The sequence below is a fragment of the Bufo bufo genome, chromosome 2, assembly GCF_905171765.1.
Source record: "Bufo bufo chromosome 2, aBufBuf1.1, whole genome shotgun sequence".
Classification (NCBI taxonomy): Eukaryota; Metazoa; Chordata; class Amphibia; order Anura; family Bufonidae; genus Bufo; species Bufo bufo.
The window spans coordinates 191,666,965-191,687,521 of record NC_053390.1 but is presented as its reverse complement, the minus strand read 5'-3'; the positions used below and the strand labels follow the sequence as shown (position 1 = coordinate 191,687,521).

General features: G+C 43.4%; 1 protein-coding gene across 1 annotated transcript in view; it reads right to left on the bottom strand.

Annotated features, from left to right (window-relative positions):
* The window catches only part of ISOC1 (isochorismatase domain containing 1), a 63,444-nt gene that overhangs the window by 16,379 nt on the left and 26,508 nt on the right, over positions 1–20,557 (bottom strand). Inside the window, exon 2 of the mRNA XM_040415983.1 lies at positions 27–146. Within this exon, the coding sequence (XP_040271917.1) occupies positions 27–146 (120 nt within the window). The remainder of the gene's footprint in view (positions 1–26; positions 147–20,557) is intronic.

The window sequence follows — 20,557 nt, the reverse complement described above, 5'->3', positions numbered from 1 at the left end:
GTTCACACCAGAATCATAAGACTTACCAATCTTTGTCCTACGCTTATAATATCTCCAAAATACTTGATTGCTGGTCTGAACCTCTCCTGCATGTCACAACAGAAAAAGACAGTACTAGTGGGAGTAAGGTTTCCAAGTGTTGTTAGCTGCCAAGACAAAGCACAGGAAAATTAAATCATACACAGAAAGGTGGTTTAACAGCATAGATACAACATTTGAGCTATTTAAATAAAAAAGGATACAAATCACTCTCTAAATATATACATCATTTATATATAGCAGATGAAAGTGGTCTATAAAATAGTGCCTTATATTACAGAATTGGACTGCTATGGTAGTCTCAGTTCAGGCTACACACCAAACAAAGAGGTAAAGAACATTTACCATAAAGGGAATGCATCACAACTGACGTTATTTAAAGGGGTCCTCTGTGTTTTTAACAATAAAGATCAATCAGGTTTTTATTACTGACAAATATACACATGTATAATTCACAGACACAAATTTAAAAAAATATTCACTCTGGCCATTAAGGATCTGTCAAAATGACACCTTGGAGGAATCGGACAGGTCACTGGGGTAAAGAGGGCACTGCCAGTCTCTGTGGTGTAATCCATTATAAAACAGAACTTATAACACTGTTAGAGTCTACTATATAGAAAGTCTATTGTATTACTAGGCAATGGGCATCACTATATCACGTGAAAAAGAAAGGACACCATTTGAAGATTATATATTTTTTTAACTCTAGTGGACTTTGCAATATTTAGATAAAGGTGTGACAATAAAACAAGGTGAACAATAAAAAAAATTGAAGTTTATCATTTAAAGGGGACCTTTCACCAGGATACATGTATAGAAATAGTTATATTACCTAACAGTGCGACCCCAAGTGATTTTTTTCAAAGGACCCCACCTTTCGTCTGCTGTGGTCTCTGGTAGTTCTGGTGCCTCATATGCTGGATCCCTGGATAAGAGCGCATCCAATCAGAGCATCACGCTCTTAGCCAGGGAGAAGGAGCTCAAGTTCGCGAGATTCGCGAGAACTTTAGCTTTTAAACATCCCGAGCTGTACGCCATCTTGGAGTCCCCGGCGGAGAGCATCGCAGCGGCAGCATAGGCGGCAGCAGCAGTAGGATCCTGTCAGTAAGTATGAAAAACAACCCTAGAAAACGAGCAACTTGTTCAACCTTTACTAATACTCCCCCTAGGCAAATGAGCATGATGTTAGTTTTACAAATTTACCTCCCACCACTCCTTAAGGGACTCCAAGATGGCGCACAGCTCGGCTCCTTCTCACTGGCTAAGAGCGGGGCACTCTGATTGGATGCGCTCTAAGCCAGAGAGAAGATAATCCCGCCCATGACAAATTCAAGTCACCGCCTAGTTGAACCAAATCACCTCATTAGCATATAATAAGTGGAAATACATCACTGGGGGCCGCACTGTTAGGTAATATAACTATTTCTATACATGTATCCTGGTGAAAGGTCCTCTTTAACCCCTTAAGGGCCGGGGTCATTTTTACTTTAAGGACCAGGCCATTTTTTGCAAATCTGACCAGAGTCACTTTATGTGTGAATAACTTTAAAACGCTGTTACTTATCCAGGCCATTCTGAGACAGTTTTTTCGTACTTCATGACTGGTAAAATGGTTTTGAATACCTTGAGGGGTGTAGTTTCTTAGATGGGGTCACTTTTATGGAGCTTCTAATCTAGGGGTTCATCAGGGGGGCTTCAAATGGGATATTGTGTCAGAAAACCAGTCCAGCAAAATCTGCTCCTTTCCTTGTGCACCCTGCCGTTTGGCCATACAGCATTTTACGACCACATATGGGGTGTTTCTATAAAACTACAGAATCAGGGCAATAAATATAAAAGATTTGTTTGACTGTTAACCCTTGCTTTGTTAACGGAAAAAATGGATTAAAATGGAAACTTTGGCAAAAAATAGCACTGTTGGCACTGTTTTTATTAAAAAATTTTGACCGTGTTCATTTGAGGGGTTAGGTCATGTAAAGTGAAGTTTTTAGCCGATTGTCTTAGGTAAGGGCTCATTTTTTGCGGGATGAGAGGACGGTTTTATTGGCACTATTTTGGGGTGCATATGACTTTTTGATCGCTTGCTATTACACTTTGTTCATCTGAGGGGTTAGGTCATGTGGTATTTTTATAGTTCAGGTTCTTACGGACGCGGCGATACCTAATATATGTATACTTTTTTTCATTTATTTTAGTTTTACAAAATAATATTTTTTGAATTTTTTGTTTTTGTTTTAGTGTCTCCAAAGTCTGAGAGTCATAGTTTTATTATTTTTATATTTTTCTTGGCAATTGTCTATGGCCAAATAGAATTAAAATTGGGGAAGGGGATTATAAATTTAGTACTCCATGGAAGTGTGGTACTCCCTGAAGCAACCGTCAATGCAGAGGCCCGGATGATTGGGGCAGGTGTCACACAGTGGTGGTGTCCTTCCGTATCCCCCTCCTGTGACACACTCTGAACTTTTTTTGGGACCGTCCCTTCTTTCCAGTATTAGGGACCACGCCTGGAAAGTGTTGGCCAGGGACGATCCGAGTGCCTCCAGTTCCCGAGGTACTCCGGCCTGCTCTTTCCCGGTCAGAAAAGATCAGGGCCTTGAGGACTGCCTCATAGAACTGAAGGAATTTCCCTGTGTTGCCAGCGCTCCAGGACAGCACAAAAGAGTTGTACAAGGCAACCTGTACCAAGTAGACCGCAACTTTTTGTACCATGCCCGGGTTTTGCACATGGCATTATATGGCTTGAGGACTTGATCAGAGAGATCAACTCCTCCCATATACCAATTGTAGTCCACGATACAAATCGGGCTTGAGGACAGTTGCCACAGTACCTCGCACAGGGACAGGGGTGATGCCGTTACCGTGAATTGTGGACAGTACAAGGACATCCCTCTGGTCCTTATATCTGACCAGCAACAGGTTTCCACTGGAAAGGGAACGGGTCTCACCCCTGGGGATAGGTACCTGGAGGGGGTGGGTAGGGAGGCAGCATTGATTTTTCCACACGGTCCCACAAGCGGATGTGGATCTGGCAGCAAGGGACTGGAACAAGGGGATACTAGTATAAAAGCTATCCACGTACAGGTGGTAACCCGCCCGCTTAGAGGGAACATATTGGGAGAAAATGAGTCTGCCCTTGAAAGCAATGAGAGACTCATCAACAGCGACCTCCCTTCCACGTACATAGGCCTCCAAAAATTTGGCCCTGAAGTGATCGATGACCGGCCTGATTTTGGCGGTCATAGACAGGATCACCTCGGGAAGACATGCTGCATTATCTGCATAATGCAGGCATTTCCGAATGGCCTCAAAACGGGAACGATTCATGGCCATACAGTAGAGTGGCGTCTGGTAGAGGATGTCCCCACTCCAGTACTGCCTGACACAACCATGTGCAGCACGAGACCCCAAAACGTCCTCATCTCGGCTACACTGACCGGAGTCCAGCCACCGGACCTAGCCAAAAAGGAGCCCAGGTGTGGAGCAATGAACTGTTGGGCGAACAAGTTCATTGGCTCCATCATCAGATTCACAAAGTGGTCACTGAAAAAAAAAAAAAAAAAAATAAGAAGTCATATTAAATGAAGCCCACTGTAGGAATCTGGATTCCTGGTTGGCCAACAAAGTCAGGAATTATGGGCTCAAAATCCTCTGGGGTACACCAGACAAGTTCACCAGTAGGGGGCTCAGGTGGACCTATCTGGTGGGCCGGAAAACTAGTACGAGCCCCAGGGCGGCTCATACTAGTGTGGGCCACAGGGTCCCTGACATGAGGGTCCCCTGTCTCCGCCGCCTTGGGGGCTCATCATCACTAGATGATGAGGAGGACACGGATGAGAAGAGGTAAGTGGGGTCATCCTCGTCCTCACTGGGGCTCTCAGAGTCGGAGACAAGCAGGGCGTATGCGTCTTTGGTCGAGAACGTCTGGCGGGCATAGGGGAGTGTGTGTGTGCGCGTGTGTGTAAAACTTTATTTAGTGTGCATGTGTGTGGGGGGACGGGTGTTCACGTTCACTACCCTAACCCACCCTAAACCTAACCGAAAAAATAAATAAAACTAAATAAATAAATAAATTAAAGCCCCAAAAATTTTAGGGGAAAAAATAAAATAAAAATTCAAACTCGCTGATCAGCGGTGGGGTGGGCGCTGCAATAACAGTGGCCGGACACAAAAAAAAAAAAAAAGCGCTTACGCCCCAAAGAGTGTGTCTTTCCCCCCCCCCTAAAACTATCCCTCAGTCTCCCTGCCTAAAACTTTTCCCTAAAGCTGTCCTTGCGAACTTTTGAGTGCCAGATGGCACTATGCTGGCTCATGTGTGGGTGCTGGGCTCTGAGGTGGACGGACAGCCTCCTCTCCCCATGGAAGCAGTGTGGAGGAGGAGAGCAGAGCTGGGGGAAGTTAACCTCCGCCCATCCAGCCAATAGGATGTGATCCTGAGAGGTGATGTCCCTGCCACCTCTCAGGATCTAAGGATGGTGATTGGTGGTGTGATAATACACCACCAATCACCATCCTATTCCGGGTTATCGGGTCACCGGAGACCGAAAACACAGAAAACCGCAGGTCTGAATTGACCTGTGGTTTGCTGAGATCACCGATAAGGGGGGGGGGGGGGGGGGGGGGGGGGGGGGGGCACAGGACCTGCCTCGGCATTGTCACACAGTGTGCCTGCAGAATGTTTTTCGCAGGCACTCTGTTCCGATCGGAAATACACAGGGCGTACCTGTACGCCCCCTGTGTCCTTAACCCCTTAGGACGTACCGGTACACCATGTTTGCTGAGTCCTTAAGGACCCAGGACGTACCGGTACGTCCTAACTTTAAAACGACATTGCGGTGTGGCGGGGGTTAATCGGAACAGGATGTCCGCTGAAATCATTCAGCGGGCATCCTGTCACAACCCCCTCGCTTCGGCGATCGCCGCAAACCGTTTTACCTTATCCGGCGGGCGGCGGTGCCATCGGATCTCCCCCCTGGATCTCACAGGCCGGAAGCTGTATGAGTAATACACACTGTATTACTCATACAGCCATTGCATTCAAATACAGAACGGGGGGAGTATACATATTAGGTATCGCCGTGTCAATATCGACCGGCTCTATAAACCTATCACATGACCTAACCCCTCAGATGAACACCGTAAAAATTAAAAACTGTGCTAAATAAACAATTTTTTTGTCCCCTTACATCACAAAAAGTACAACAGCAAGCGATCAAAAAGGCGTTTGCCCACCAAAATAGTACCATTCTAACAGTCGCCTCATCCCGCAAAAAATAAGCCCCTACCTGAGAAATTCGCCCAAAAAATAAAAAAAAATATGGCTCAGAATATGGAGACACTAAAACATAATTTTTTTTGTTTTAAAAAAAAGATGTCATTGTGTAAAACTTACATAAATAAATAAAAAGTATACATATTAGGTATCGCCGCGTCCGTATCGACTGGCTCTATAAAAATATCACATGACCTGACCCCTGAGATCAACACCGTAAAAAATAAAAACGGTGCTAAATATAAAAAAAAATTGTCACCTTACACCACAAAAAGTGTAATAGCAAGCGATCAAAAAGTCATATGCACCCAAAATAGTGCCAATCAAACAGTCATCTCATCCCGCAAAAAATTAGACCCTACCCAAGATAATCGCCCAAAAACTATGGCTCTCAGAATATGGAGACACTAAAACATGATTTTTTTTTTGTTTCAAAAATGATATTATTGTGTAAAACTTACATAAATAAATAAAAAATTATACATATTAGGTATCGCCACGTCCGTAATAACTTGCTCTATAAAAATATTACATGACCTAACCCCTCAGGAGAATACCGTAAAAAAAAAAAAAAAAAAAACGGTGTAAAAAAAGCCATTTTTTGTCACCTTACATCACAAAAAGTGTAATAGCAAGCGATCAAAAAGTCACACTCATCCCACAATAGTGCCAATAAACCGTCATCTCATCCCGCAAAAATCGTACCCTAACCAAGGTAATCGCACAAAAACTGAAAACATCATGGCTCTCAGACTATGGAAACACTAAAACATGATTTGTTTTGCTTCAAAAATGAAATCATTGTGTAAACCTTACATAAATAAGGAAAAAGTATACATATTAGGTATCGCAGCGTCCGTGACAACCTGGTCTATAAAAATATCACATGATCTAACCTGTGAGACGAATGTTGTAAATAACAAAAAATAAAAACTGTGCCAAAACAGCTATTTCTTGTTACCTTGCCTAACAAAAAGTGTAATATAGAGCAACCAAAAATCATATGTACCCTAAACTAGTAACAATACTTCCACCCTATCCCGTAGTTTCTAAAATGGGGTCATTTTTAGGGAGTTTCTACTCTAGGGGTGCATCAGGGGGGCTTCAAATGGGACATGGTGTCCAAAAAACCAGTCCAGCAAAACCTGCCTTCCAAAAACCGTATGGCATTCCTTTCCTTCTGCGCCCTGCCGTGTGCCCGTACAGCGGTTTACGACCACATATGGGGTGTTTCTGTAAACTACAGAATCAGGGCCATAAATATTGAGTTTGGTTTGGCTGTTAACCCTTGCTTTGTAACTGGAAAAAAATTATTAAAATGGAAAATCTGCCAAAAATTGGACATTTTGAAATTGTATCTCAATTTTCCATTAATTCTTGTGGAACACCTAAAGGGTTAACAAAGTTTGTAAAATCAGTTTTGAATACCTTGAGGGGTGTAGTTTAAAGAATGGGGTCATTTTTGGGTGGTTTCTATTATGTAAGCCTCGCAAAGTGAGTTCAGACCTGAACTGGTCCCTAAAAATTGGGTTTTTTAAAATTTCAGAAAAATTTCAAGATTTGCTTCTAAACTTCTAAGCCTTGTAACATCCCCAAAAAATAAAATATCATTCCCAAAATGATCCAAACATGAAGTAGACATATGGGGAATGTAAAGTAATAACTATTTTTGGAGGTATTACTATGTATTATAGAAGTTGAGAAATTGAAACTTGGAAATTTGCAATTTAAAAAAAAAAAATTGGTAAATTTGGTATTTTTTTTATAAATAAAAATTATTTTTTTTACTTCATTTTACCAGTGTCATGAAGTACAATATGTGACGAAAAAACTGTCTCAGAATGGCCTGGATAAGTCAAAGCGTTTTAAAGTTATCAGCACTTAAAGTGACACTGGTCAGATTTGCAAAAAAGTCCTTAAGGTGAAATAGGGCTGAGTCCTTAAGGGGTTAAGGACTCGGACATCAGGGCGTACCTGTATGCCCTGTGTCCTTAAGAGGTTAAAGGGGTCTTCTGCTTTCTACTGAAAGTGTCCCTGTATTTTGGCAAAACTTTTGATCAGTGAGGATCTAAAAAAATATCACTGAGCATGAAACCCCTAAAATGTAACTTTTAATATAATCATCAAGGTAAAATAACCAAACCCCAAAAACATAAATAATATAGAGATAGAATAGATAGCTTAATATCTTATGCCTACACTCAAGATGCAACAGTCAGTGTAGTGCATACATCATATTAGAAAGAAGCAAGGGACAGTAACCAGCATGACACCTGCATATTTGATAGAGCTTAGAGCATGCAATTAAATAACCAGAGGTTGTTGTTGTTGTAAAACTCATGGTTATTTGTCACCAGATAGTCTCCAAATATTGAGAGACTCACAGTTACTTGACACCAGGTGATCTGTAGGCCAGCAGCCGACAAGATGGGGTTGGGAAGGTGTACTCTCCCTGAATTGTCCCTACCGGCTACCCCTGCCTTAAAGCGCCCCCACTTCTCGTGGCTAAGCCCTCAGAGACCCTAGGTGTTTCCCCAAGAGGAGATATCCAAATGGTTCATCAGGGGACATTCAGCACTTAGTTGATAGATAAGTGCTGCAAGTGGTAAAAGAAACACATATGATATGGGCACCAAGATAAAAAGGAACGCGAGGATCTAAGTGTGAAGACACGTGCCGATCGCTAGAACAGGGAAAGAGAAACACTTGTGTAGCGCGCGCTCTCTCCTCACTGCAGTAGTCTGACTGAATGGAAAGTCTATGGGCCTGTCTCAGTTCAGTCTCTTGCAGCAAGGAGAGCCTGCTATCCTAGTGCATCTCTCTACTCATTTGGGGGTCCCAGCACTCAGACCCACATCAAAAGTTTTCCCAAAGTACGGTGCCACTTTAATGCGCAGCCGCACTGTCACATAGCTTTTCAGAATAGGATGTGTGTACATGACTGTTGGAAATATATTATTTATGCAAAGTTGTAAAAAGCAGTGAACATTTAAAGTTCTGAAATGCCATGCCATTTATCATATACTTCTCCACCTTTTGTCTAACGATGCACTAAATCACACATTGTGAACCACTGTGATCAATCTTCCACATCATGTCTGGTCTAGTTTTAAGCTGTCCAAATGTATGGTAGTTACACTAAATCTCCCCAAATGTGCTCTGGACAGACACGGAAAAGACAGAGTTATTTGCCTACAGTATCAATACATCAGGGCCTGGGCAGTTCATCACCATCAAATCCACTATGAATTCTTCATTGCACCAGAAGGTGCTTGAGGATAAGGTGATTTTAACAGCTTTTTTGCTAAACTAATTATTACAGTCATCCTGTGATGGTGTTTTTTGCTCAGTTAAATTACAGTTATCTTTATGTTAGGTTTAAAAAAGATCACACGTTCACAAAGGTTAAAAAATAAAATCCTTTTAATGTCTGGTATCTTTACGTTTTCACATCTACGGTATGTTATGGAGTGCCCCCATAACAGCCAAGCACCATAATAAAAACACCCCCATAAAAGCATAGTAATCCCATAAAAGTATGAACGCCCCAATTAACAGCCCATGTGCCTTTGCTAAAATGTCCAGTGTTCACCACTCTCAGATATTGTAAAGTAGTCCGATCATTCACCATTAAAGACTCTGCATGCTGCTGTCTGTGTCTTAAAGGGGTTTTCTAACGAGATAGAGGATAAGTTACTGATTGCTGAGGTTTCGATTACTGGGACTGTAGCGATCGCAAGGATAGAGCTACCTAATTTCCCATCTAAATTGAGTGCTAGTGCGTATGTGTGACAGATAGTCAGAGATGGCATGTAGCTCAATGCAGGACAGTCACATAGAAGAGAATGGAGAGGTGAATCCCACAGGGAAGCTTCCACTCCATGCACATGGAGAATAGAGGGACCTCCATTCTCTTCATCAGTGGGGGATCCTTTGGCCATACCCCCAGGGATCAACCACTTCATGGTATATAAAAACTATTTATTTCCTATAACAAGCACAAAATTAAACATTGTTAAATAATAAATTTAAAGGTTCTCAAAATGCCTCAAAGACAAAAAAATAAAATAAAAAATCATGTCAAAACAGGATTTTTACTTAAGGCCCCTTTCAGACGAGCCAGTGTCACGCTCCGGACTAGCAGTGCAGCTCCCGTCCTGAACTTCCAGCACTGCCAGGGTCTCATAGCATTATAGGGATAAATCCTTAGGCCTCTTTCACACGAGCGTGACGGATTAGGTCCGCATGCGTTCAGTGAAACTTGCACCATTTTACAAGCAAGTTCAGTCAGTTTTGTCTGCGATTGCGTTTAGTTGTTCAGTTATTTCCGCGCGGGTGCAATGCGTTTTGATGCGTTTTTCACACGCGTGATAAAAAAACTGAAGGTTTACAAAGAACATCTCTAAGCAACCATCCGTGAAAAATGCATTGCATCCGCACTTGCTTCCGGATGCAATGCGTTTTTCACTGAAGGCCCATTCACTTCTATCGGGCCAGGGCTGCGTGAAAATATAGAACAGGCTGAGTTTTTCACGCAACTGATTCGTGAAAAAAACGCTCATGTACACAGACACATTGAAATGAATGGGTCAGGATTCAGTGCGGGGGCTATGCGTTCACGTCACGCATTGCACCCACGCGGAAAACTCGCTCGTGTGAAAGGGGTCTTAGAGGTCTGGAATGTACTGGATAACAATGCTGTCAGTTTTATACAATACATTCCAGAACTGTAAGGCTGAGTTCACACGTTGCGGGAAAATGTGCGGGTGCGTTGCGGGAACACGCACGATTTTTCCGCGCGAGTGCAAAACATTGCAATGCGTTTTGCACTCGCGTGAGAAAAATCGCGCATGTTTGGTACCCAAACCCGAACTTCTTCACAGAAGTTCGGGCTGGGGATCGGTGTTCTGTAGATTGTATTATGTTCCCTTATAACATGGTTATAAGGGAAAATAATAGCATTCTGAATACAGAATGCATAGTAAAATAGCGCTGGAGAGGTTAAAAAAAAATAAAAATAAAAAATTAACTCACCTTAGTCCACTTGATCGCGCTGCCGGCATCTCCTTCTGTCTCCTTTGTTGAACAGGACATGTGGTGAGCATTCATTACAGGAACAGGACCTGTGGTGACGTCACTCTGGTGATCACATGATCCATCACCATGGTAAAAGATCATGTGATGGATCATGTGATGACCGGAGTGACGTCACCACAGGTCCTATTCCTGTAATGAATGCTCACCACAGGTCCTGTTCAACAAAGGAGACAGACGAGAAGCCGGGCAGCGCGATCAAGTGGACTAATTTGAGTTAAATTATTATTTTTTTAACCCCTCCAGCACTATTTTACTATGCATGCTGTATTCAGAATGCTATTATTTTCCCTTATAACCATGTTATAAGGGAAAATAATAATGATCGGGTCTCCATCCCGATCGTCTCCTAGCAACCGTGCGTGAAAAATCGCACCGCATCCGCACTTGCTTGCGGATGCTTGCGATTTTCACGCAACCCCATTCACTTCTATGGGGCCTGCGTTGCGTGAAAAACGCAGAATATAGAGCATGCTGCGATTTTCACGCAACACACAAGTGATGCGTGAAAATCACCGCTCATGTGAACAGCCCCATAGAAATGAATGGGTCCAGATTCAGTGCGGGTGCAATGCGTTCACCTACCGCATTGCACCCGCGCGGAAATCTCGCCCGTGTGAACTCAGCCTAAGGGTTACATAGCATCATAAATCAGTATAATACTATGCGACCCTGGCAGTGCTGGAAGTTCAGGACGGGAGCTGCGCTGCTAGTCCGGAGCTTGACACTCGCTCGCGTGAAAGGGCCTAAGAGGTTAATTTTCCCAGTATCTATGGTAAAAAAAATAAATAATAATAATTATTAGACTTACCAGTAATTATTTTTTCCAGGAGTCCAACATGACAGCACATGGGAGGATGTCCATCCCCATCTCTGTAGGGACAGGAAATGAGACCAGTTTAAAAGGTCCCATTCACCAGTGTTTTCCAAATTACTACACCGGATAGATGCCACTTAGATTTATTTTTTCTTTGTCACATCTTACAATGTTAACTTCACACTGCAAAATCAAATAACATAGGTGGGTAATAGAAGTGCTGTCATGTTGGACTCCTATAAAAACAATTACCGGTAAGTCTAATTACTGATTTCCAGGACATCCCCAATGACAGCACATGGGAGATTTACCAAATTAACCCATTAGGGAGGGACCACAGCTTGAAGGACCTTCTGACCAAAGATCAATTTGCGACTCGTTGGCAAGTCCGAGTAGTGTAGTGTCCGAGTAGTGTAGTGTCTACAAAAAGTGCCATAGCTAGACCAAGTTGCTGCTTGGCAAATTTGGTCTACTGTAGCGCATGCCCTTTCTGCCCAGGAGGTAGATATCGCCCTGGTAGAATGAGCCCAAATAGAGACCGGACAGGGTTTGTTCTGAAGACGATAGGCCTCTTGAATAGTCTGCTTGATCCATCTGGTTAATGTCCTTTTGGTGACTTTTTCCCTCTACTGCCTTCTCCAAACTGGACAAAAAGGTTAGAGTCCTTTCTGTCTCTGTTTCCTGTAGATATTTAAGAACAGTTCTCCGTACGTCTAGGCAGTGAAACCGCGCCACTCGTGGATTTCTAGGGGAGTCACGGAAAGAGGGCAGTATTATTTCTTGTTCCCTATGAAAATATGTTACCACTTTAGGTAGAAAGGCTGGATCTAGTTTTAAAATTAATCTATCATCCAAAATTCTCAAGTAAGGTTCTCTTATAGATAGGGCCTGAATCTCTCCTATTCTACAGGCCGAAGTGATTGCTACCAAAAAAGCGGCTTTCTATGGTAAGTGTTTTAGGGATATAGAATCTATTGGTTCAAAGGGAGCTTCACATAGGGCATTTAGTACTAGCGAAAGATCCCAAGGTGGAATAGTCAGTCTCAAGGTGGGCCTCAATCTGCTTATAGCTTTTATGAATCTTTTAATCCACTAATGTTCGGCTAAAGGGTAGTCATAAAAGGCGGATAAAGCTGAAATCTGTACATTCAGAGTGTTAGGCCTCAGCCCTAGATCAAATCCCTTCTGTAAAAAAAAAAAAAAATCTGATTTGTGCTACTGAAGGGGATGAACAGCATGGGTAGACTACTGATAACCAGGAACCAAATTTTTCCAAATCTTATTGTATATTGCCGATGTTACCGGCTTACGGCTCTTTTGTAGGGTTGAAAAAACAGTGTCAGATAGACCCCGCCTTTTTAGGATCTGCCTTTCAGGATCCATGCTTTCAGATTAAATTTCTTCAGATCTGGATGAATTAGAGGTCCCTGGGAAAGAAGGTTTGGTATCAACTGTAGTGACACTGGCTCCTCTAAGGCCATATTTTTTAGGAGAATATGATTTTCCCTGGGCTCTCGTTGATTTTTCGCAGAACCGCTGGGATGAGAGGAATTGGTGGAAAGGCATATGCTAACTTCATGTTCAATTTTTGAGACACTGCATCCACCCCTAACAGGCTTTCCTTAGTGTTTAGAGAAAAAAAAGTTGTCTGAGTATTCTTCCTGGAAGCGAATAGATCCACCTGAGGATATCCCGATTTGTGGCACAGCTCCCGAAAAAACTGTTTGTTCAACATCCATTCTCCTGATAAAAATGTTTTCTTGCTTAGGAAATCCGCCGTAATGTTTTCTACCCCTCTCATGTGTAAGGCCGAGATTGATAGTGCATTGTTCTGAGCCCAGATGAAAATCTGAATCGCAATCCTTTGAAGCTGAGGGTTTTGTGTTCCTTCTTGGTGTCTGAGGTAACATACTGTGGTCATACTGTCTAACAAGATTTTTAGATGTCCCCCCATCCACCCCTCATGTTCTGCCTTGCTACTTTTAACGTTTTCAGAACTGCTTTTAGTTCTCTTGCAGTCAAGGATCTTTTTTATTTTTCTATCAAGGACCATTCTCCTTGAAAAAACTGGTCTTCTACTTCAGCTCCTCAACCTCTCAGGCTGGCATCGGTAGTCACTACCGTGAAGGAATTTTTGTTCCAGAGTACCCCTTTTTGAAGATTTACTGGATCTATCCACCAGCTTAGAGTATTATTATTATTTTTCGTTGGTATTAAAATCCTCATGTCTAAGGTCTTTTGGTTTCTGTCCCATCTGGAGAGGATCAGATTTTGTAGAGGTCTGGAACAAAACTGTGCCCAATGCACCACGGGGATACAGGCCATGATTTTTTCTAACACATGCATCGCTTCCCTAATGGAACAACTTCTTTTCTTTTTGAAGTAGGATATTTCTGTTATGAACGCCTTTCTTGAGTGTTGGAAGGAAGGAAGCTTGTTTTACAGAATCCAGAAGCGTCCCCAGAATTTTTTTTCTGTCATTCATCTGGACATCAGATTTTTTTAGATTGACCAGCCACCCCAGGTCAAAGTAGATTCAGAGTTGTCTGAAGATGTTCTGTCAGGACTTCCTGTGATTCTGCTGCCAAGAGAAAATAAATAGTCTAGATATGGGACGATGATTATGTTCAGTTGTCTCAAATAGGCCATTATTTTCACTACTATCTTGGTAAAAATTTGTGGGGCCGATAAAATCCCGAAGGGTAGACACTGAAATTGGTAGTGATATACTATGTCGTCTATCTTTACTGCAAACCTGAGATATTGATGATAATCTGGATGTATGGGAATGTGGTAGTAAGCGTCCATAAGGTCTATTGTGCACATTAACGACCCTGGTGTGATGAGAGGGGTTGCTGTCTGCAATGATTCAATTTTGAACCTGTAGTAACTGATCTACCTGTTTAGAAACTTCAGATTTATGATAGTCCTGAATGATCCATCAGTTTTTTGTTTTGTTTTTTAAATCAAAAATAGTTTTGAGTAATGGCCCTTGAATTGTTGGGACTGTGGGACTAGAATTATGGCTTTTATGCTGGATAATTTTTGTATATCCTGTACCATCGGGTATTGCAGCAAGGTTGTTTGAGGGATTGTTACACAACATTTTTGAGGAGGAAGGGATCTGAACTCTAACTTGTAGCCCTCTTGAATCATCTGGATTACCCAAGGGTTTTGTGTGATCAGAGTCCATTTTTGACTGAAGAATCACAGCCTTCTTCCTACTGGTCTGGCGTCATTGCTTCCCTGTGTTATCGGAGGTATTCGGATTGAGTAGGAACCCTCTGCCTTTCCCACCTTTAGGGTAGCTCCATCTTCCGGTCTTACCCTTTCCTCATCCAGAAAAATTTTGCGCTTGGCGTTTTCCGAAAGGACTGGGTCTTCCTAGGTTTTTCTTCTGGGAAACCTTTTTTCCTGTCAGCCGCCTTTTCTAGAATCGTGTCTAATACTGCCCCGAACACACAGGAACCCAAAAAAGGAATGGAACATAACTTGTTTTTTGAAGCAATGTCGCCAGACCAGTTTTTTTTAGCCATAGAGCCCCCCTGGAAGTATTTGCTAATGTACCATTATTCTTGGCCGTGAACCGAATAGACTCAGCTGAGGCATCCGCTAAGAAAGCTGTAGCCATCTTTAAAAGCGGGACAGAGTCAAGAATCTCTTCCCTGGCTGTTTTTAGTCTAAGGCTACTTTCACACTTGCGTTCAGAGCGGGTCCGTCTGGTATCTGCACAGACGGATCCGCTCCTATAATGCAGACGTTTGGATCCGTTCAGAACGGATCCGTCTGCATTATAGTTTAGAAAAAATTCTAAGTGTGAAAGTAGTTCAGACGGATCCGTCCAGACTTTACATTGAAAGTCAATGGGGGACGGATCCGTTTGAAAATTGAGCCATATTGTGTCAACTTCAAACGGATCCGTCCCCATTGACTTGCATTGTAAGTCTGGACGGATCCGATTGCCTCCGCACGGCCAGGCGGACACCCGAACGCTGCAAGCAGCGTTCGGGTGTCCGCTTGACGAGCAGAGGCTGAACGCTGCCAGACTGATGCATTCTAAGCGGATCCGCATCCACTCAGAATGCATTGGGGCAGTACGGATGTGTTCGGGGCCGCTTGTGAGACCCTTCAAACGGAGCCCCGAACGCTAGTGTGAAAGTAGCCCAAGATGGTTTTCCAACTGATTTAACCACAGCCCAATCACACTGGCTACAGATGTAGCTGCAATATGAGTGTTGATCAGAGCTGAAGAACATTCCCAAGCTCTTTTAATACGACCTTCGGTTTTCCTATCCATCGGATCTTTCAAATGAGAGGAGTCCTGAAAGGATATAGATGTCTTTCTTGCAACATTGGCCACCTGAACATGTATTTTTGGGATGTCGTCCCATAGCTTAGTATCGTATGTTTGAATACAAGACTATTTTTGAATTCTCTTGGGATAAATTTTTTTCTGTATCTTCCCACTCTTCCAAAATAAATTTCCTTTAAATTGGAATTAACAGGGAATAATTTCCTCCTCTTACCATTCAAGCCCCCGAACATTTCATCTTGTGTTGATTTAGTTTGCTGCATCTCTTCCACCGTCATAGTCTCTCTTACTGCTGATACCAAAGAGTCTAAGTCCTCTAAGGAAAATAAATATTTTTTCGAGTCATCCGAAGCAACTGAAGGCGGACATTCATCTATCTATCCTTCAGAAAAATTCGGCCCTTCCAAATGCTCATCTGAATCCGACTCCATTTGAATCCTCATCTTTTTGGGTGCAGGAGGGGAGACCGGAGGAGGAGAAGTTAGACAAGAAACTGTTGCCTGAACCTCTTCCCGAATTATACATCTAAGATCCGATAAAAAAGATGGTTGTCCCTCTTTAAGCAGTTTGGCAATGCAGTCAGTACATAGTTGTTTTTTTGTGTCTCTCTTGTAATTTTTTGCCACAAGTCGCGCATTTCCTCAGTCTTTTCCTAGGTTCTGGCAGGGATTTATGTCCCGCCTCGTTTTCCACCTAGGAAACAACCAAAGAAGCCATCTTTTTAGTTAAAAAGGAACACCTGTCTACTGTTTTAAGAGAACTTACATGCCCCTGTGCAGAGGTGTCAGAGACTGGCTCAGCCTTAGAAGAAGACATAAGGGTCTTCATGGTAGGGTTTGTAGACCTATCTAGGAGCGGCTTACCTTCCTTGCCCATCCTCTGCAGCCGTGACGCTCCTCCGTCTTCAGGGGACTCAAACCCCCCCAGGGGGGAGTCGACCCCATACGCGAGACCACATTTGCGGGGTCTTCAGCGTACTAGCTGGGCGCCGCCATCTTATTTTCGTGTGCCGCCACCTAGGTGAAGGAGGAGAAGGCGTCCGCAGAGCAGAGAGCCCCCAGAGGGGAAGCGGCCTCAGCCTATAAACTACCTTGGCCCAAAAGAGTAAGATGAGGTGTGCTAGAGAACCCCCGGAGGAGTAGCTAGTGGGCTCCCTGTTTCAGAGCTGTGAGGGGAGACCAGACATCCCCCGACCAGCTCGAGCCCTTATAAGTTTTCTTTCTACTTGTTTCTGTCCCTACAGGGATAGGAAGTGAGCTCCCATGCAGGGGGACGAAAAACACTGGTGAATGGGGGTGGGACCTTTTAAACTTGTCTCACTTCCTGTCCCTACAGAGATGGGGATGGACATCCTCCCATGTGCGGTCATGGGGGACGTCCTGGAAACTGAAGTTTTCACTCTGGCCCCTGAGCCTCATAATAGACTGACACTTCTTTTTCTGCAGAGATCACCTCTCAGCAGCACTCGCATTATCATCACATCCAGTGAAAGGTAACAACTCTACTATACAACTAAAGGCAGATAAGAAAAAAGTGGGGGTTGAGTCAGCACAACCTGCCTGCAGGTGCAGATCACTATGGCGAAATACATATACAAACGGAAAATGCAAATGTGATCGCACACTGCATCCAGCACTCTGCCCTCCATGCTGGATGAGACATTGGTTTATATTTTGGCCAAAGCATAGTAAGCCACTCACCGCGTCAAGGTCGTCTCAATTGAGTGGTCCCTAACTCTTGTTCCTACCTGTTCATGGGCCATGACAGCCACATAAACTTGCATGCTGACCTGCATTCCCTGGATTTTATGTGGCTGTCATGGCCCATGAACAGGTAGGAACAAGAGTTAGGGACCACTCAATTGAGACGACCTTGACGCGGTGAGTGGCTTACTATGCTTTGGCCAAAATATAAACCAATGTCTCATCCAGCATGGAGGGCAGAGTGCTGGATGCAGTGTGCGATCACATTTGCATTTTCCGTTTGTATATGTATTTCGCCATAGTGATCTGCACCTGCAGGCAGGTTGTGCTGACTCAACCCCCCACTTTTTTTCTTTGTAGCATATATTGGAGGCGTGGCGATCTCCTTTGAGTCAAGCACACCTGACCAGTCAATCTGTCCGGGAGGCTGGTTTTAAAGTCAGTATAAAACTGAGCCTGCTTATATAGAACCTACCATTAGCCATCTGGCTCCAGGAGAAGTATATGGTGGGTTCAGCATGCATGTTGGTACTTGCATCCCTGGATCCGATGAAAGCTGTAATGGCACCGGACGGGGTTACAAGCAAAGTGTACTTGGCTTGCATGCTGACCTGCATTCCCTGGATTTTATGTGGCTGTCATGGCCCATGAACAGGTAGGAACAAGAGTTAGGGACCACTCAATTGAGACGACCTTGACGCGGTGAGTGGCTTACTATGCTTTGGCCAAAATATAAACCAATGTCTCATCCAGCATGGAGGGCAGAGTGCTGGATGCAGTGTGCGATCACATTTGCATTTTCCATTTGTAAAGGCAGATAAGGCCTCATTCACATGTCAGTGTTCCACGGACGTGTGCTGTACGTGTTCCCATGGACCACAAGTTTTTTCTTTGGATTACGTTTGTACACAGTCAAGTCCCCACTGGGTCCGTGTTTCCGTGAAAGCAACAAAGGTGAGAGCTATATAATATATATATATATATATATATATATATATATATATTATATACAGTACAGACCAAAAGTTTGGACACACCTTCTCATTTAAAGAGTTTTCTTTATTTTCATGACTATGAAGTAGGGATCGACAGATTATCGGTTTGGCCGATATTATCGGCCGATATTGAGGATTTTGAACGTTATCGGTATCAGCATCTATTTTGCCGATATACCGATAACATATTGGGAACACAGAACGCACTGCTGTCAGCGCTCTCTGTGTTCCCTCAGCAGCACAGGGGAGAAGGAAGCAGTGTCTCCTCCCCCTGTGCTGCTGCTGCCGCCAATGACAGGAGAGAAGACAAGAGGAGGGGAGGGGCTGTGGCCGCTGCGCCACCAATGAAGAGGAGTCTTTCATTCATTCATATACAGGAGGTGGGAGCTGGCTGCAGAATCACATAGCCGGCTCCCGACCTCTATGAACAGTAGCTGCGATCCGCGGTAGTTAACTCCTCAGGTGCCGCGGATCGCAGCCACCGCTCATAGAGGTCAGGAGCCGGCTATGTGATTCTGCAGCCAGCTCCCGCCTCCTGTATATAAATGATTGAGAGACTTATCTTCATTGGTGGCGCAGTGCGCCCCCCCCAAGCCCCCCAGTATTAATCATTGGTGGCGCAGTGCGACCCCCCCACCCCCAGTATTACTCATTGGTGGCAGTGGCCACAGGATCCCCTCTCCCCTCCTCCTCCGATCGGAGCCCCAGCTGTGTAAGCCTGGGGCTCCGATCGGTTACCATGGCATCCAGGACGCTACTGAAGCCCTGGCTGCCATGGTAAGCTCCATGCTGCTGTGTGCACAAAGCACAGGGCAGCAGGGACAGTGTGAGCTCCTATTCCCCCTGATAGAGATCTATCAGGGGGAATAGGACAAGGGTTCTAGTCCCTAAGGGGGCTAAAAGTTAGTAAAAAAAAAAACACAAAAATATTAAGTATAAATGAAAAAGATTTATAAAAAAAATACACATTAACAATAAACCAAAAAATACACATTAACAATAAACATATTAATTTTCAGCAGATTTGTGTAGGATTTTTTTTTTCCTCAAAAATGAAAATTCCCAGAATATCGGTATAAATTATCGGCTATCGGCCTGAAAGTTCACAAATTATCGGTATCGGCCCTAAAAAATCAATATCGGTCGATCCCTACTATGAAGGCATCAAAACTATGAATTAACACATGTGGAATAACAAACAAGTGTGAAACAACTGAAAATATGTCATATTCTAGGTTCAAAGTAGCCACCTTTTGCTTTGATTACTGCTTTGCACACTCTTGGCATTCTCTTGATGAGCTTCAAGAGGTAGTCCCCTGAAATGGTCTTTAACAGTCTTGAAGGAGTTCCCAGAGATGCTTAGCACTTGTTGGCCCTTTTGCCTTCACTCTGCGGTCCAGCTCACCCCAAACCATCTCGATTGGGTTCAGGTCCGGTGACTGTGGAGGCCAGGTCATCTGGCGCAGCACCCCATCACTCTCCTTCATGGTCAAATAGCCCTTACTTTCAAAGTTTTCCCAATTTTTCGGCTGACTGACTGACCTTCATTTCTTAAAGTAATGATGGCCACTCGTTTTTCTTTACTTAGCTACTTTTTTCTTGCCATAATACCAATTCTAACAGTCTATTCAGTAGGACTATCAGCTGTGTATCCACCTGACTTCTCCTCAACGCAACTGATGGTCCCAACCCCATTTATAAGGCAAGAAATCCCACTTATTAAACCTGACAGTGCACACCTGTGAAGTGAAGCTCATCAAGAGAATGCCAAGAGTGTGCAAAGCAGTAATCAAAGCAAAAGGTGGCTACTTTGAAGAACCTAGAATATGACATATTTTCAGTTGTTTCACAGTTGTTTGTTATGTATATAATGTATATATATACCCAGACATACCTGTGGCAATGCATGGCCACAACCTGGGGGAATACAAATCTATCCCAACATATACTGGCCACATTTAGGATAATATAAGTATATATATGCATATAGATAATAGAGCACATCCATATACAGTACAAACCAAAAGAACCTTGAACCAAAAGAACTTTGAAGAACCTAGAATATGACATATTTTCAGTTGTTTCACACTTGTTTGTTATGTATATAATTCCACATGTGTTATTTCATAGTTTTGATGCCTTCATAGTCATGAAAATAAGGAAAACTCTTTGAATGAGAAGGTGTGTCCAAACTTTTGGTCTGTACTGTATATGTATATGTATATTTGGAAATTCAGACATCAGTGTTTTAGCACGGTCCGTGGGCGCACTGCGCCACCAATGATTAATACTGGGGGGCTTAGGGGGGCACACTGCGCCACC